This window comes from Melospiza melodia, chromosome Z, assembly GCF_035770615.1.
Source record: "Melospiza melodia melodia isolate bMelMel2 chromosome Z, bMelMel2.pri, whole genome shotgun sequence".
In the NCBI taxonomy this organism is placed as follows: Eukaryota; Metazoa; Chordata; class Aves; order Passeriformes; family Passerellidae; genus Melospiza; species Melospiza melodia.
The window spans coordinates 64,078,376-64,096,850 of NC_086226.1; the positions used below are offsets into that span (position 1 = coordinate 64,078,376).

Below are 18,475 nucleotides of genomic sequence, written 5' to 3' on the forward strand. Positions count from 1 at the left end.
GCAGCGCCACGGCCTGCGCGGCGAGCCCGGTGCGGCAGCGGCCGGGTCACCCACTCTGCGGATGGGCCCACGGGACGCCGCGATCCGACACTGGGTCCCTCGGGGTCCGGAGCCCGGCCCGGTATCCCCGGCGTGAGGCGGGCCCATGCAGGCAGGAGGCGGTGCCGCGGGGCCCAGCCAGGGGCGAGGAGGAAGCGAGCGCTGAGGCAGCGGCGGGCGGTGGTTGGCCGGCGCTGCCTCGCCTGAAAAGGCTGCCGAGCCGGGAGGGAGCCGCGGGCTGACACCGCTGCGGCCCCGGCGGGGCGGTACGGACTGAGCCCGTCCTAGGAGCATGCGGCGGCGGGAGGAGGAGGAGTAAAGAGCCGTGGCAGCGCCTCCGCTGAGAGCGGACTCCGGGAGGAAGATGGAGCCCTTTCCCAGCGGTGAGTACCTGGGCGGCCGTCGGAGCCCGGGATGGGGCCGCGGGGCCTCCCGGAGGAGCCGCGTCCAGAGGAAAACTAGAGGCTTCGTAGTGTTGCTGCCCTCATTGTTTGCGGCTTGAAAATTGTCTCATGTTAATTAGGAATAGGTGTCTTGAGCGACAGAGGGGAAAGGAGCTCCCTCGCGTTTTCGGCGCTGTTGCGCTTCTCACTGCCCGGCCGGGGTCTCACACTGGGCAGCCGGGGCCACTTGAACTCCAGGTGTACACTCGCCGTGTGTGGCGCCACCGAAGGCGCCTTATAGGTGTCTGGAGTTCCAAAGCCATCATGATTCTGATGGGAAGTAGGAGCCAGCCCCCCTGTTCATGGCGTTTTCCTGATCGGGGCATTCTCATCAGAACGTACCTCCAACCGCCCCCCCGCCCCCCCCCAAACCCGAGCGGAAGGAGAAATAAAATACAGAAGTGTAAGCGGTGTACGAAATAGCATTTCACGGTGTTCTTGAAACCCAGAAAGCTTTCACAGCGCCCATGCAGTGACAGAAGTGCTTGAAATTCCGACGTGGTTGCATATGCTCAGAGATAGGCATACGGGAGCGTTTGCTGGCATCGTAATACACCAGTGTGTGTGCATCCTGTGCTTGTGCCTGAAATGAAGCCATGAAAAGTCCGTATTGCTTGTGCCTCTACTAATAGTAACACATTCTACCCGTCCAGGGCAGAGGAGGAAATGAAGCTCTCAGATCAAACTGAAACTGAAGTATGTTTGGTTAGATTCACAACCATGGCCAAATATGGAATTAGACAGTGGGTAAAACAACAGCCTTCCTGCTGAAAACGCAGCACTTTTGTTACAGGTGGGATCTGGTCTGTTAAATGGCAAGCATGTTGGATAGCCATCGGTAAAGTATCAGGTAGAGTTTGCTGCATCGTATTTTAAAAAAACCCCATGTGCTAAAAAATAAATTTTCTGTCTCATGGCAAAGAGGTTGGCCCTAAATGATCTTTAAGGTTCCTTCTAATCCATTCTAAGGTTCTATAAACCGTGTTGTGAATCTAGAAATATATCTTCATTGCCTTGCATTTCCCTTTTTTTGAAACACATGAAATATCCCCTGCCATTGGATGCTGCCGTTTAGAATCTGAAAGAAACTGAAAGTCATGAGCTCTGGGCATATTTTGGTGTTGTAACTCGCAAGAGCGACACCCCCCCCCCTTTTTTTTCCCCCTTTTTGTATTGTCATGCTAAAATTACAGTTTTTACAAGCAGTTGATGTTTCGGTTCTCTAGTTAATCCAGGCCTTAGTGTAAGGTCTTTCAGCTACAGCCTGTTTCAGTCACAGCGCTGTTTTGTGCATTCTTGTATGCATCATAAAAAGATCTTGTCGTTAAGAGTAGTGCAGTTTGGGGGAGAATTTAATTTTGAAGTCATCTTGCTAAGGCCATTCCTTTTCAAAGAGATGAAATGTTGTTTTAAATGTCTGTTTGGCATAATGCTATTGCTGCACTGTGCAATAAAAAGTTTTAAAAATTCTGCTCCATGCAGCTGGGAGAAATGCACCTGTGGGCTTTAGCATGTAGCTTAAGGTGCTGAGAAGCAATATTCATGCACTGAGCTTCCTAATTTTGTTCCCTGAAATGAAAACACTAAAGATCATGGTAAAACTGGAAGAAAATTTGGAGCTGAAGTTGGTCAATAAGTTTCTTCCTGAGGGCTGGCTGTGCTGGAATGGATGCTGCAGAGAATATGCAAATATTAGAGCAAAAATGTTGCACCTTATTTCTGATGATCTTGGGGCATATTTGGTGCTCAATAGCAGCAGCAAAAAATCTGAAGTGAAGAGGGTGCATACATTATTGGCTTTTTGAATAGAATTTTTATTTTTATGCCTGGTGGTCTGGAACCTTTTGTAGGCATCAAATTTTCCAAATAAACTGGATTTTTGTTTTGTCTTACACAATACTTATGAGTTCTATTTGTGAGTCGTGTTGACTTCCTGTGCAAAGCGCTGTTTAAATTGAGAAGAAAGCCCGCCTATCGCAGGAGGCTTACAATATTATACTTGTAGATCTCTCAGTTCTTTGGGGTTTTTAACCCTTGTAAAACGTGGGGAAGAGGGACCAGGCTGGATCTTAAGATTTTGCAAAAGCATTTTAGTTGGATTCAGCACTCTGATACCCATTGGTCAGACTAGCAATGAGACAATTTCTTGTTTTTATTTGTAGGAGTAGAGCTGTGTCTGAGTGAGTATGTGTCTTAAAATAGACTTTAAGGCAGCAAATGTACTAAAGTGGATATAAATTCCTGCTTTTCTAGTTCAGTATTTGGTTGGAATTCTTTTTCTTAAATAAAAGAAAAAACACAGTCATAATGCATTTCAAAGTTCAAAGAAACCCTTATCCTTTCCTTGAAATCCTAGTGGGTGTGCTGAACTCTTTACTGTTTGAATGGCTTCTCCTGTGGAAATGCTCAGATAAAGTAAATAAACTTGGGATTTTTTTTTTTTTTTTTTTTTTTACTTCTTCCCTCTTCCCTGCACTATAAACTTAGTTTGGGACCTCTCTGAAGAGATCTAGGCTGTGTCTTCCTCCCTGCTTAGGACTTTGGGTGGAGATGATGTATGAGGTCTGTAGCTCTAGAAGAGCAGTTAATTGCATATTTATTTTTAGCTCCTGAAATAACTGAGTTAATCATAGAATATCTCAGGTTGGAAGGGGGCTATAAGGATCATTAAGTCCAACTCCCTGATCCTCTCAGGACTACCTAAAACTAAACCATGTAACTAAGAGTGGCACCTAGACTCTGGTAGGCTTTATGCTGCAACCTGTTCCAGTGACCCACCACCCTCTCAGTGAATGGAATGACATTTTCCTGATGTCCCATCTGCACTTCTTCTTGAAAGTTATGAATGCTGTAAAGTAGTAAATGTTCCAGAAATGGTTACTGGTAGGATTTTTTTTGAGATGGGTTCCTCTATTTGCATGACTGCTCTTAATTTGAGATTTTTCCCCCAGAACAAATAATCAAACTTTAATTAAAAGCTCATAGAAGTTTTGCTTATTTGTTGCACAGAATTTTTCCACCTAAGATGTATGGTCTCCCATTCCTTTGAATTCTGCTTTGAATCAATGAGCAGAATTTTTTTTATTTTGACTAGTCATTTGTTACTTAAACAGTTTCACTAAAATGTAAAGAAACAAAAAAGCAAGTGAAAGAAGTGAAATACAGATTAAAGGAAATATGTAATGTAATTTTGGACATCTGTATCTTGGACATCAGTACAAATTATTTTGCAAGTCTTTTGCTTATTTTTTAGATTGTATGTGTTTCTGAAAGGTCATTTCATAATTTCCTGTTTATTACATTAAATATGTCACTTCTCTACTTAGTATGGAGAAGAGAGAAGTGAGCTATTACAGAGTTTCTCATTTAAGACAGGTGACATGCGTGAACTTGCAGCTGCAGATGGGATAACTTGTGAGGATCTGAAGTGCAAATAGCACTCACTTTCACTGACATTCCTGAATTATTTTTAGCCTTTTCATACACAACAGATGCAATCTTTGATATTAATTACAGGACTAGATTGATGAGCAAAATAAAAAGACTCTCATGGGAAGAAGTGGGGGGGTTTTTGGAAAGTAGAAATAAAACAAATTGGGTAACGTTCTTTACAAAATGAAAATGTTACTTGCAAAGTCTTGTTACTTCAGATAGTTCTGTTAATTCTAAAATAATTTTGTTCTTTGTATTAATTTCAGTACGGAATTGTACTGGAGGTTGCAGGAGCGTGTTGTGTGTGCAAAGCTTTAATTCTGTCGGAGACAGCAGGCATAGCCTTGACTGCCAGTGTTTTACAGTGTTGTGTCATGGGGCAGAAGGATTCCTGTTTGTCTTAAACTGTTACTCAGTCCTAAACAGCAGATTGGGTAATTTAATTTTTTTTTTGTACAATGGTAGATAGAAAACATCAAAGAGGTCTGTTCTTAATGTTTTCTTTTCTGCCCTGTGGTTTGCCTAGCCCATCAATTACTACTGGAAAAAATTCTGATTTAATCTGTTCCTGAGTGTGAGTTTTACATTGTCTAAGTGCATCGTGCTGGGTTGTAGTTTTCCACAAAGCCATGTTGTAGTATCTGTGCTTGTGTTCCTGTGTCAGCTGAGCAGAAACCCATTTTTTCAATGTATTTGATATGTGTTTGCTTTTGCTGATTCTCTGTGAGCCCCTGCCAAACAGTGGATGTTCGGAAGGGGAATTCAGTGAGTTAAAGAATGTCTGAAGATGAGAGTATAGGTGCTCATTATTGTCCATTTGTTAGTATTTTTCCATTAAGCAGTTGGTCTTCCACTTGCAGAATGAAACCATGGAGTATCTGTGTGTTTACTTCATAAGTAAAAAACAATGAAAGCTTATGCTGACCTCAGTATCTACCTGTAAAAGTATTCCAGGACTATCTTGCCATCTTTTTTGGGAAGATGATGTAAAGTTGAGCAACCATGTTCCACATTGCTGGGGCTACGTGAATGCTGCATAAAGCTCTGTAACAACTGCCATAAAAATAGTACAAACAAATAAAAGCAAGGATAAAACCACCTCTGTTTGTTTCACTAGTAGAATACTATTTTCATATTAGATGGGCATTGGTGTAACAATTATGTATAAAGAAGCTGAATTTATCTTTATTTAATGTATCCTCTGATTAAAGTAGTGATGAATTCAGAGAGTTCAAGTTTTTCATCTTTTACTCAGTTATTTAAGAAAGTCCAGTGAATTTCCAGTTCTCATGCACAATGGTGTTTTTTTTTCATTGAGTACAAAAGCAAAGATTGTGTAGAAGAGCAAAAACACTGAGATTTCTTTATGTTTGGGAGCAGTATTATTCCTTTGTCTATCAGAGAAATATATGCATGGTAGCTGCTGCTTAGACTTCTGTCCAACAGTACCTTAAAATAAGATCATATTAACTTTTAAAATAAACCAAGATCTTGTGTGATGTGGGTTTTAATTGCCTCAAAGTATTTTAAAGAGTACATATGTACCTTTTGAAGTTGTGTTTTGACTGTTTATGATACTGCTTTACATAGTGGAAGTATATTAACCTTAAAATGTAATAATCACAAAAAACTGTGTGCCTTCTTGCACACAGAAAGATGGATACTCCTGAAGGAAATTTGGAGTAAGGAAGGGAGGGAACATGTCTGGAAAACTCATCTGGTTGATCAAACAGACAGGAACTTCAGGGTAATATGGTGTGCTGGGTTCTGTGCAGTTCGTGTCCCTAGGGCACAGCTGATCATTTATTGCTTCATGAGTGTTGTCTCAAAATAGATGTTCAAGGAAGACCTTAGAGCCAGCTCTTCTGGATTATTTAGGGCATGCAGTAGTCTGTTGAAGCAGAGGTCTTCTTTACCACATCAGGTGGAGAGTGAAAAAGTGGAATCCTGATTTCACTGAAACACAAGATGTTTTCAGTCAGTTGTTTTGTTCTTGTGGAAATAAGGTGAGTTTTGATTTTGGGATTTGTTTTTTATTCCAGTCAAAACTACCACCAAGGTGTTTAAAGGAGTGTTTCAGCGTGCTTTACTAAGCATAACTGTGTGCAGAGAGCTTTCCTTTGGTTGTAATCGCTCTGACATTGAAGGAATATTTCCTGTTAACTGGAGTTCTTGTGTAACAATACTTCTACCATAGTGCCATTGACTTTTATGGAGAATTGATTGTGTTCAAAACTAAGAATGTGCCTAATTCACCTACTATTCTAGGGCCCAATGGTGGTTTTTATTTAAGCCTTTCTGTTGTATATAGTTTCTTCAGTAGCAATAAGCCGGTAGCACATTAGTAGAACCACTTTTACTATTTTTCATGAATGAAAAAGTTCTGACTTCTGTTAGTGGGAGATCAAAATGCTTTGATATGCTTTAGAGGCCTCATAATTCTGATCTGTAAACCGTTATAAGAGAACAACAAACAGCAGGTTTTTAGAAAATGTGGCCGTCAATACAACATATATAAACTGTCAGTTGCTGTCCAAATCTGCACTTTTTATCATTGCTGGAGATATTAATGAAGCTTTAGTGTCTCTTTTGGAATGAAGGAATAATCATAATTGTGAATCATTGAATGATTTAGTTGGCAAGGGACCTCCTGAAAAGTGTCTGATATCTGAGCTTCCCACACCCCTCATGGTGATGGTTGTTATGATGATAATTTCAAAGCTGATATATGATACCTGGATAGGCTTTTGAAGCAATGTAGATTTCAGTATGTCTTAAGCTACCAGGCAGACACACTGCTACTTCTTTCCTTATCAATACTCTTTCTCTTGTTGTATTATGAGACTGAGAAAAATGTAGATAGATGTATTTTTGCTCCATTAAGTTGATACAAAACTTAGTGTGTTAGGCCATAACCTCTAGCCATTATTGCATCTTGCTTTCTGTGAACCGGACTACCAGTTACGGAGCAGTGAATACGTAACGTGGGCTTGTGACTGCTGATAGTTTGGGATGGTTGGAGCTGTCTAGTGGGTATTAAGTAACAGTAGTAATCCAGAAGGCATATCAGGTTGCCTCTGTAGAGAGTGTTCAAGACAAGAGAATATGATTCTATTCATTTATTGCTAAAAGCAAACAAGGGAATGAAAAGATTAGGCAACCATCAGTTTGTATATAGTCTGTCTGGTTCTATACCTAACTGTTAGATGTTCCTGAAAACTCTCAAAATTTTTTTTACTTCAAAACAACTGGTACCAGCAGAGAGATGTTTTGTATTCTCAGCAGTGATGAACGAGGTATTTATCAGACGGGAAATTAATGGACAGGTGTTGTGAAGAGGATTGTCAGCAGTTCTGAATATAGGAGTTGAGTAGCTCAAGAAATCTGAGACACAACTTCCTGTGTGTCTCTTAAGATTCAGGACCTTTTCATTAGGCCCCTGTGGTTAAACGTTTTATGTGATTTTAATTGCAAAATACACCTTTGGTAAGACTGGAAGCAGGAAACTAAAGCAACCATATTCTGTAATTAAAGCCAGAAACTTCTTTCCTATCCCATTTTTTGTTCAACAAGTGGCTGAGGATTGAACACTGCCTCAACCTTGTGGAAGGTTTTCCTTCTCAGAAATATCCAAAGACGAAAATGTAATTTAAAACTATGTCCTCTTTCCTTCCCTCCATTTCCCCTGCATTTTCTCATAGGAAACCTAACTGGCACCAGATTTAAACTTGAAAATCTATGTTAATGTGAACTGACGTGATATTGCATCTCTTGGATATCAAAATCCAGACTTACCTTGGTTTGGTTAGCCTTAAGTTCTCTTCTTATTTCCTCATAGCTCCTCATTGCTAATGGACAACACCTGTCCATTAATTTCATGTCTGATAAATAATTATGATAAAAATAAGTTACAAATTTTTACCAGTTGTTTAGGTGGAGTATTCACTAAATGATCTATTCACTTTTTCCCCTTCTATGATATTTTCTTTTTGTTGATAACATAGAAGGCTCCATAGTATCCTGGCTATTTACATTTAAATCTAACTGGTAGATGGTGAAATGTAATTGGTCCATGTAGTTCTTCAATCTGAGGTCCTGACAAAGCAAATGCAATGGTACTTTGCTTAAAAATCAGGAAGAGAACCTTTTAGAAGCACCCAAGACTAATAAACACTGACTTCCTTGAAATTACACTCCTCGCTCATATTTGTTATGGCAACTTCAGATAAGAGAGAGTCTTAAAATGCATAATCACACATTGTTTTAATTTCTGTTATACAGTTAATTGGCAGGGTTTTGTTCCAGTCTATGTGCAGAAGCTTGTCACTGCACTATTTATCTCACATTGATTTTTAAAACCCACATAAACAAGTAAAAAGCAGAAGTAGACCCTGGAGTATAGCTTGAAGGGGCAAGTGACCTCGTAAGGCTTGGAGCTTGAGTTCCCTTATGTTAGTTTGGAGTGGAAAGCAAAATTTCTCCCCCTTTGCAATACAGGAAAATCTATTCACTTTCAAGTTAGGAGGTTTTTTTGAGAAAGAAGGTTTTTTTTTCTCCCAAAACCAGCATCTGTTTTGAAGACCTTTTGTCTGTCCATTAGAAGTCATGATATATACTTAACTATACAGAGTCTTCTAAACCTCTACCAGTTATTTGTATCTTGAAATCAGCCCTTACAGAGTGGCATATGTCGTTCAAGTTGTGAGCAGATGTTAGGTACGGTCTGTCTTTTAAGAGTATTTATTAAAGAGTATAACAGTATTTATTAAAATCATATGGAGTCATCATATCTGTTTGCATGTAGATGTTGATACTACAAAAAACAACAGACCCTCTTTTGTTTTACTGGAGTCTGTGTGCCTTTTTAAAAATTTCTTCTTTAATTTTTTTTAGTTGCATTCAGCATATGAAAGTGTATATATAAATGTATATGTGTCCAGTTTTGGTCTATTAAAAATATGCAACGCATATATAATCTTGCTGCATAGTGGGAATTAACAACTTGCTCTTAGCTTACCTGTACCTTCAGTTCTGTCTCTAAAAAGGAGGCAAATCCCATGGATGATTCAGATTCTCGTAGCAGTGCTTCATATTGCCTAATACTTCTTCATTTGTTTGGGGTTTTTTTCCCATTGGATTATTTCCTTTTTCTGTTTGAATTCAGTAATTTGCGAGAGAAAAATGGTGACATCTATTTTGTAGCAGCCTAGCCTTTCTTTTTCCCCAGAAATATTGTTCTCCTGTAAAGGTTCTTAAAGTAAGGTTTAACACATTTAAAATAACTGTGGCATGAAAGTTTTTGTTCCTAAATGCAAAGACTTATGTTTTCCTCTGAGTGGCTGTATATTAACCCTTTACATTGACTATACCAGTAAGTAAAAATTCTGTTTAAATCTTCTTGTTGTAGGTAAACCGTGATAGGCAGCTAATCCCCATGTAGCCAAATGCTTAATTCCTTGCAGCTGGGTGGGGGAAAGAATCCCAAGGGCAAAAAAAGGGAAAAGTCGGGAGGTGAAGATGAGGAAAGCAAAAGCTGTGTACATGCAAGCAAAAAGAAGCGCCATCTCCAAAGTTGTAGGTGAAACCACAGTGAAATGAAGGCAGAGCGCTTTCCAGTAGAACTTGTGATTTCTGTGACATTCCAGTGGCTTTCTTTGTCTTTGTTAGCTGCGTAAAGGGTATAACTGTTTTCTTACTGCAGACAGATGCAGGTTTGAAATTACATGAATGGCTGTACAGTAATTGTGTACTGTCCTGCTTCAGTAAGAGCAAATAATTTTTCTGTGTAGAATTGAATTATTTTCTTGCTCAGGGGGAACTTACAATGTATGGAATGATTAGGGAGACATGGTAGAGAAGAAGGAAATCTTTAGTAAGAATCTTAACATAAGTAATGTGTTTGTGGACATGGGCTTTGTTTGCTGAGCAAGCTTATTGGAAGAGATAAGATAAGCTTTTCTTGATTCCCTCCAAACACAGAATTTTTAATGGATGAGTTGGAGACAGCCCAGGGCATAACAGTGAAGGAAGTAATTCGCATTAGAGAAGGAAGGGCTAAATTGATATGACAAGGAATAATAATAAACAAACAAGTTCTTGAAGCATGCTGAAAATATTATAAAATTAAAAGGCAGCCTTGTCAAAAGTCACTGCTTATTACAATTCAGTAATTTTTAATGTCTGATTTGATGTATCTGTTGACACTTACCCACAAGATGAAATAGTGTAATGCAGTATTTAAGTGTTAATACAGTGACGTTAATCCCTGCTTCTAGACACAAATTTGCTGAAAGTTTTTAAAATATGAAGATTTTTACTTGTTTTATTCATATGTTTTACTTACACATTGTTCACTAACAAAGTACATTATCTTTCAAAAATTAGATTTCATAAGTAAATCTTCAGGATTTTTTTTTTTTGCCTGTAAATGTGTGAACTCAAATTTGAGCATGTTTTGAATTTAAGGAGTTGCACTTGTCTCCTGTAAGATCCATGTAGCCAGTCTTCAGAGTTATTATGTTGAGTTCAGGGTCCAGAAATGCCATGAGTAATTTGTTTTCATGAAGACTCTGAATAAATATAACTGTTTGCTTGATGTTCCTCCTCACTCGTCCTTTCTTCTGTGGGAGGGAGGATAGGACTACAAACACCACTGCTTGCCCTGACCCATGAAAGCTTGAGGTTTTAGTTAGCATTTTGAATAGGTTTCCTTTGAATTTCTTTGTCCCAAAGAGTAGGCAGGTGGCAACAGGGATTATTTACTGACTATGCTGTAAAACAATTGTCTGTGACAAAAGTTCAGCAAAACTGATATAACTTCTGTGGGGTGATATTTTAGAAGAACAGAAAAGCAATTTTAAAAATTAATATTTATTAGTTAAGTATTTTTTCCACTTCAAAGTTTTCTTTTTTCTAATTGCTTCTTCCAAAGTTTTGAGGCATTTCTTTTCAAGCTATGACCAGACAAGACATATACAGTGACAGAGCAGGGAGAAAGCCAAGGTAAGGAAGGGGGTAGTTAAGAGTTGGTGACTGTTGCAAGCTTTCAGAATAAGGAACTACACTAATTCCTGTGTTACCTGCTCCTGGAAATAGGCATACAGTCCTACAGTGAGTCAGTGAATGTAGTGCTCAGAGGAGAAGTAGGAAGAACTTGCTCACATTTTTAATTATTTAATCTTCTGGGTAGCAGCAGCTGGATGTCCAAAACTGTTGTTATGAAAGGATAAAAAGAGAAAAGAGGAGGATGAAAAACAAAACACTGTCTGCATTATCCTCAACACTGGTATCTGGGAAAGGATAGTGGGATGTGCTGAGGGGTTGATGTACCTTCTGTTACAGGGAGTGGCGAGCTGGGTGGGGGAATAGCCCCAGTAATGCTCAGAGGGATGCTTTGTCAGTTTCAACAGCTAGGAATACGGTATGGCATCAGCAAATAAATTGAGATGGTCTACAAATTGTACAATTTACTTAATTAGATTAGATTTATAGATTTTATACCTAATATTAGAAGTCCCCATGGTAAGCAATTGTTTATCAAATCATAGAATCATTTATTTTGGAAAAGACCTTTAGGATCATGGATTACAACCACTAAGTGGCAGACTGGCAAGTCTACCACTAAACTCTGTTCCTTAGCGGCGCATCCATGTGTCCTTATGTACCTCCAAGGATGATGACTCCATCACTTCCCCTGCCAGCCTGTTCCAAAGCTTGATAAACCTTTTGATGAGGAAATTTTTCCTAACGTGAGGCCATTTCCTCTTGTGCTGTCATTTGCTACCTGAGAGAAGAGACCAACACCCCACCTCACTAACCGCCTTTCAGTAGGTTGGAAAGAAACTAAGTAACTTGGAAAATTCCTGTTCTGCTTAACTGTGGTTTGTGGTTTTATGTGGTTTTTGTTTTTCTCCAGAATGTGTTGTTGAAATCTGGTGTAAAAATGGGAATTCTCTATATTGTATGGAAACTAGTGTGAAGTTAAATAACTTAACTCAGCATTTTGGCTCTAAATTTTCCCTTGTTATTTCAAATCACTTAGATTTAGAGTAATTTACCCATTGATAGAGTAATCAAAAAAAGAAATATCCTAAACCAGATTTAACTAAATAAGAATTAAATTTCTGGATAGAAGACATTAAATCTCTATACTGACCTCAGTTCCTTCATCATTCAGCACTGGCTCTGTGAGTTGATGAGGTAATAACTTTAACCAAAGTTCTGCTTCATTTTTATCCCTATGAAGAGAAACTGCTTACTGATCATCATTTTTTTTCCAGAAGTAACAGCAACTGAATGTTTAAGCTAGACTTCTTTAGGTGTTTTGACCCCAAGCCCAGACAGTAACTCAGTCTCTCTGAGAACTGATTATAGAAATGCAAATGGGAAAATTGCCTCCAAATTGTGGCTTTTGTTTTTCAACAAGAAATTAATTTTAGACTTCTGTTTGCTTCTTTGTTTTTTCTTTTAAATAACCTACTCTTTACCTGTATTTTATGTATTTGAACTGCAGAAATTGTTGTGAACACAGCCTGGGTATTTTCACACAAGTTTTAAATTGAACAGCTACAAAAGCAGAGCAGCTGAAAAGTGGAAATGTCAGTAATAAATAATTTTCTGAGTGTTTTTGTTGCTCTTAGCTGGAGTTTGCATATAATGAAATTGGAAAAATGACTCTAGGAGCCAAGAAGAAAGGATCCATGAACACAAGACACTGCATGACTGTTTTGGGAGAAATTTGAGGACATCAAAATAACTGCTACATAGAGGAGAGCTCAGATGAGATGCTGTTTTCAGTTGGACTGCTGAGATTCAAAGTAATTCCTCCTAGAAAAGATAATTGTTGAACTATCAAGTAACACCTTTATCTCTTTTTTAAACCTCTGTTTTAAAGAAGAAGAGACAGGCCTATGTCTTTAAGAGCTGGTATCATTAGACAGCTGTTGTTAAGCATAGCCTTTGATTTTTTCTATTGTCTGCATCAGCGACTTTCAGCACCAGCGTGAAGATAAGTCTGTGCTACTTATTCTACAACTTCAAGACCTGTTGAGCCACTAGAAGCCTTTTGTGTTCAGTTAACTTTTGCTCAAACCTCTGAGTGCTGCTTCTGGCTTAACAGCTGGCACTGAAGGTGTCTGCTCTCCTGCAGCCTAAGCTGCAGGCCTTGCATACTAAACGTGTAGGCCGAGGGTTGCCTTGGAGCAACTTACTCTAAATGCAGCTGGAATAAGAGCAAATATCTTTAGACGAATTAGATCAGTCCTGAAATAGACAGTTTGTAAACTAGGAAAAGCAATTTTAAATGTGTTAGATTTTCTTTTTTTATAGAATGCTGCTTGCTCAGACTGTCCAGAAAAGCTTATCAGCAAGCAGTGAACGAAAAATTCAAAACTAAGTTCTTTCAAAAGTAAATACCTCTCAGACAAAATCATATAGCAATTCTCCTAAATGTTTATAAGCACAGGTCTGATCAACTATTACTACCATTTTCTGCTAAATGTATTAAATGCCTGCCTTTTTTTTGCTTGACTTCAACACTTTTGTTCTTTGTTTTTTTTAATCAATCTACAGCAACCACTGTGCCTATTTTTACTGTGCTAATGTACACAATTTATCAAGTAAAAATAAGACACTAGACCACAGCAATTAACAGTTCATACAAAAGGCAAATTTAATCCTTAAAGAATGGTTGCTAGGTAGTAGCAGGGAGCCGGCAGTACTGGGAATAATTGCATGCTGAGCATGGAATATTGCTACCAAATAAGCTACAGAAACTTTCCAAGACTGTCTGTGGCATTACTGATGCTACTGAATGTTTATTTTTCAGTGTGCCTTTTTTTTTTGTATGCAAAGGTTGTGAGATATGGCGTCAGTTCAGTTTTTTGCTTTTGAGGGGAATGGAATTGCATGTAAAGTCTGTCTGATTGATCATCACTTGTTTTGCGTGTCTGTCACAAAAACTGTATTACATAGCTCCAGTCTGGGTCCAGTCAGTACTGTACTCCTACTGTTAAATTTTCTGATTGGGCAGGGCAGAGATAGGATGCAATTCTGCTTCTCCTCTTTTTGGAGATGGTCTGCTTTCAGATGTCAAAAGGTAATGCAGCTTCCGTGTACTTAGTGTTCAGGTGGATTGAGAGGCTTCAACCCATAGTTCTGGTCTGGCCATGAGCATTAAGATGACAATCACTTCTGCGTATCAGTACATATGTTTGTTTATCCTTTTGCTTAATTGCCTTTAAAAATTCAGGCTTCATATTAATACTCAATGGTGAGAAGGCTTTCCTTTTCCTAGCTGCTGATGCTTCAACAGTGAATTACCGTTTAAAGGTTAAATACCAGTATGGTTGCTTTTAGCCATTTAAGTGTCTTTTGTATAATTGTTCAGATTTTGAAGTGCTTGCCTGAGCAAGCAACCTGTCATAAGCTTTATTGCAGAGCTGCAGTTATTTCTGATTTGGCCAGTAGGTTTTGAAATTCTGAATCTGCATTCCAAATGTAACAGAAGGCTTTTGATAGCAGGAGGTTTTCTCATTGTAAGCACTTATTTGTAGACTGAGCATTTACTGGCAGATACTGCCAGAGATCAATCAATGCCAATTATTTGTATTCTTTGAGAATTTTGTAATAAAAAATTAGATGTCACCTAGTGATGAGATAATGTCATCTATGTGTTCAAATCCTATGGCAAATACCTTACAATACTGCATATAGACGGGACATAATAGATATATATGGATTTGAATAGTGCCTAAATAAGTGGGGAGGTGTGACTCTGAAAAACAAAAAAACATATTGTATGTAATGTGTTAAGGGTTTTATTCTTAAAATATTTATCTTCCACAAAACTATTGATACAAAATACTGTTAGTTTTCTAAGTTGTCACTTCTGTTTCTTGATCTTTGGTTTTTTTCTCATTTCATTTGCTGAAGTAGTTAAGTAGGGTAGAATGTTGCTTCCATCTCTGCTGGATTTTTGAAAATCATTTCTGTCGTATTAGGTTATGCAGTTCATAAACAGCATTAGCTAAAGTTTCCAGCCTTATTTCATCTTCAGGTTTAGAAAGATGAAGTTTATATCTAAAAAAATGTTAATAATTAATGTTTTAAGTGTCCATTTTCAAAGTCTACCAATTCAGATGTGTAGCTGTCAGTTAAACAACTTCTTTGCTGGCCGTTTTATTCTTCATCTGTTGAAAAAAGAATCTGATAGACAATTGTGTTTTATCTATACCCCTGGATGTTCTTATTTCTGTTTACTTAAAACTCTAATGCTGATCTGCAGTAATAAAAACCCTTAACTAATGATGTTTGGAACTAGTGATTTTTGGTTTCCATTGAGGAAGTGATTGCACTTTCTGAAATATTTCTCAAGTTTGGATTTCCAGTGTAGTATTTGGAATCAAATTTTCTTCAAAATGCCTTTGTATGGCAGTTTGAGTATCTGTGACAATGAATCTGTTTTAGAACTCCCCTTTGGGCTGTCCATCTCTCTTCTCTCCTCTCTGACAGCTTAGAAACAGTAACCAGGACAATAGTTATGGGTGAGGATAGGTTGTAAGATTTGGAGGAAGTCTCAAGCCATGAGTCCAGCATAAGGTGCACAAGTAACAGTGCATATTCCTTTCTGTCTTCTATAAAAACATTAATATTTCGCAGTTTGGAACTGGGGTGATTGATCTGCTGCTTCCTGTAAAGTGGAACTGGTGAACTGCCATAGTAAGAGCAGAGCCCAAGGATATAGTTTTAATTTTTACAATTCTGTTAAAATCATATTTTTACTAAGTAACTCAGCATAAATACATAGATTTAAGTTATATGTGGAAGTTTGGTCTAGGCTGAATTTAATTTAAAAATCCCCCAAACTTAAAAGAGGTGACTGAATACCATATGCTATGTTGCTTTTCCATAGTGCTTCTATGTACTTACATGGCACATCAATACTTCTGAAATTTTAGATAGGACAGTTGAGAGATTTGGTGTATTAAATATTTCTCTGTCTCTACCCTCCTCCTATTTGCAGTTGTAGATGCAGATTTGCATCAGACAGTTCAGGAAGACAAATGTAAACCTTTAATAGTGTTTCCAAATCCTTAGTGCCTCAGATGTCCTTAAGCACGTTTTAGATGACTCTTTAATGTGAAAAATCAGAGTTTTGTTTCTACAGTCAAGTCTAGTCTTTCTATGAAAGAAGGGAGCATTAAGATTTTTTTCTTACAGTGCCAGCCTTAGTTTGTGGATTTAAAATATTGAGTAATTTTAAATTTATATAGAAACTAATAATAGAAACACGTAATGTTTCTGAAAGCTTTTTGAATATTCATTGTACTTTTTTCCTATAGCTAATTTTGTTCCTTCTTGTATGCAAACTGTACAATACAAGTACATCTGGTTTTAATTGAGTCTCATATTTCATCTTGTTCTGGTCACTAGCTTGACATGACTACAGACATAAGATGTGTGTGAGAAATTTCACTAAGTGGGTGTATTTTTGGTTTCCTCTCATAAATATAGATGAGTACTGTGCTGTGAATAATGTCTTAATCTTTTCCCTAAAATAACAGATGCTGTAGCAGATATACCTATTATTTGCAAACTTTCTGGACCATGCCTGCAAAAGTCATATTATCTCTTAAAGACTGTGCAATTGTAGCAGAAAACTGTCGTGGCTAGTAGGTTCTTCTAAATTTGTGCTGTTTCTAGTTGGTTTTTTTTCAGATACAATGAGAAATTATTATTTCACTAAGCAAAATACAAATTTTAAGTTACAGTGAAAGCATTTTTTTGATATCTAATTTTCAACCTTTGTTTTTTCTTCTTTTTCTGGGAAATAGTTGTACTAAATTTACTGCTTTTGAAATGGGAGAAGGCAGTGATTCTGTATGTGTCATTATTTCTGCAGAATTCCTTCATTGGCTTTTCCAAGTGACCTACTGTTAGTACTGACAAGGACTAAACACCTTAAAGAGCAGTAGCATTTGTTCAGTTTTGTATCCATGGCTATGTATGAGTGACTTGCTTCAGTCGTAGCTACCACATTTCTATCTGCTTGTCCCAAAGACCAAGTAAGAGAGAGAAGGTCAGGTTCCATATACTCTAACCATTCTTACTATTTTTACTGATGAGTTAAACATACATACAAGCATGCATTTCTCTGCTTGGAGCGTGCTTACATGCCATACACAAAATATTTGCAAGTGCTCATAAGTGGTTCAGATAGTTTCTCAGAGTTCTGGAAACAGGGAATTTTATGCTGTTTGCCAAACATTAACAGTGTAGAACTAATTCTCCAATTCCTAAGTATTAGTAGAGCCTTTGTTCTTCTAGTTTTAGACTGTGTCACACAGTATTTGTGCCCAACAGCATCTTCTCCAACTCACTTTACAGTCCTGGTGGTAAACTCATTCATGTATTAGGAGTAACATACTCTGATCTTAGTACCTGTGCTGAAACCTTGCAAGTGTTTCACCACTACTTCTAGCTGAGGTGGCATTTAGGCAGGTAGATAAAGATAAAAAATATGTTTAAAGGGAAAAAAATCCATCTTGGAGTTGCTTTTTGCCCTGCTGAATGGCTTTAACCAAAGCAACCAGGCTTTTAATAGCAGCAAATTTATGTGGTTTGTTTATGGAATTTGCTGTTTTGTCAACAGCTCTTTCTGCAGAAAAAAGAGCCAATGCTTTTAAATTTGAACATAAAAGTTATCTATGCAAAACAGTATTATAGCTCTTAATAGCTAATGGCATTGTTAAACATCTATTCCTGAAATCATTGGGCAAAATTATTCTTTGACCTACTATCAGTGAGTTGCTTGATAGCAAAACAAGTAACTTGGCTCACGGTTTTTCTGTTTTTCTTTCTTGACCCACAACGCATGGATGTCTTGTTTTGGGCAGGCTTAACTCTGCACCTTCTCTCCTATTATTTATATGCAGCTGAAGTAGTTTACATTCAGTGGGAATCAGTTTTTATTCCAGTTGGTTGCCACACTTTATACCCCTTTACAAGTTTGGTGTGGGTTTTGCTACTTCTGCTGGTACATGCTACTCAATAGTTGTTTCGCTCCTAGGTTATTCCAAAATTACAGAAAGGTTCTCACTTATTTTCAGTGGGAGTTTGACTGCTATAATGTGTCAGGTGTTACTGTAATTCGTCTAACATTTTTTCAGTTAAAATATTTTATTATAACTTCTCGCTATTTTAAGATTGTATTGTGGTGAATTGCAGTCTCAGAAAGCAGGAACAGTCTGTCTGAATTGAATAGGATTTTTAGGATTTTTTATTTTTAGCCTCTTAATCAGAATTGAGAAATTGAAAAATAAAATCCCTTTGAGCATTTTCGGTATATCTTTTAAAAAGGAATGAACTCAATTAATAGGTCACTTAGATCCATATAAGACATTTGAGTATTGAGATTTCTGCTCTGAGGTAGAATACCCAGACATGATAGACATAGACAAAAAACAACTGATTTTGTTTTGCAAGGGAAAAGTACATACTTCTAGAACTAAAAAGAGATATCAGTAGCATTACAGGAAGATACTGTCTCTGAAATATAAAGG

At 37.8% G+C, this 18,475-nt stretch overlaps 1 protein-coding gene across 2 annotated transcripts in view; it reads left to right on the forward strand.

Annotated features, from left to right (window-relative positions):
* The first annotated feature begins 247 nt into the window (after positions 1–247).
* The window catches only part of LNPEP (leucyl and cystinyl aminopeptidase), a 49,850-nt gene continuing 31,622 nt past the window's right edge, over positions 248–18,475 (forward strand). The window contains exon 1 of one of the 2 annotated variants that reach the window (XM_063181491.1): positions 248–422. In XM_063181491.1, the coding sequence (XP_063037561.1) occupies positions 404–422 (19 nt within the window). In that variant the 5' untranslated portion in view covers positions 248–403. The remainder of the gene's footprint in view (positions 423–18,475) is intronic. The other variant, XM_063181492.1, reaches the window with a different exon arrangement.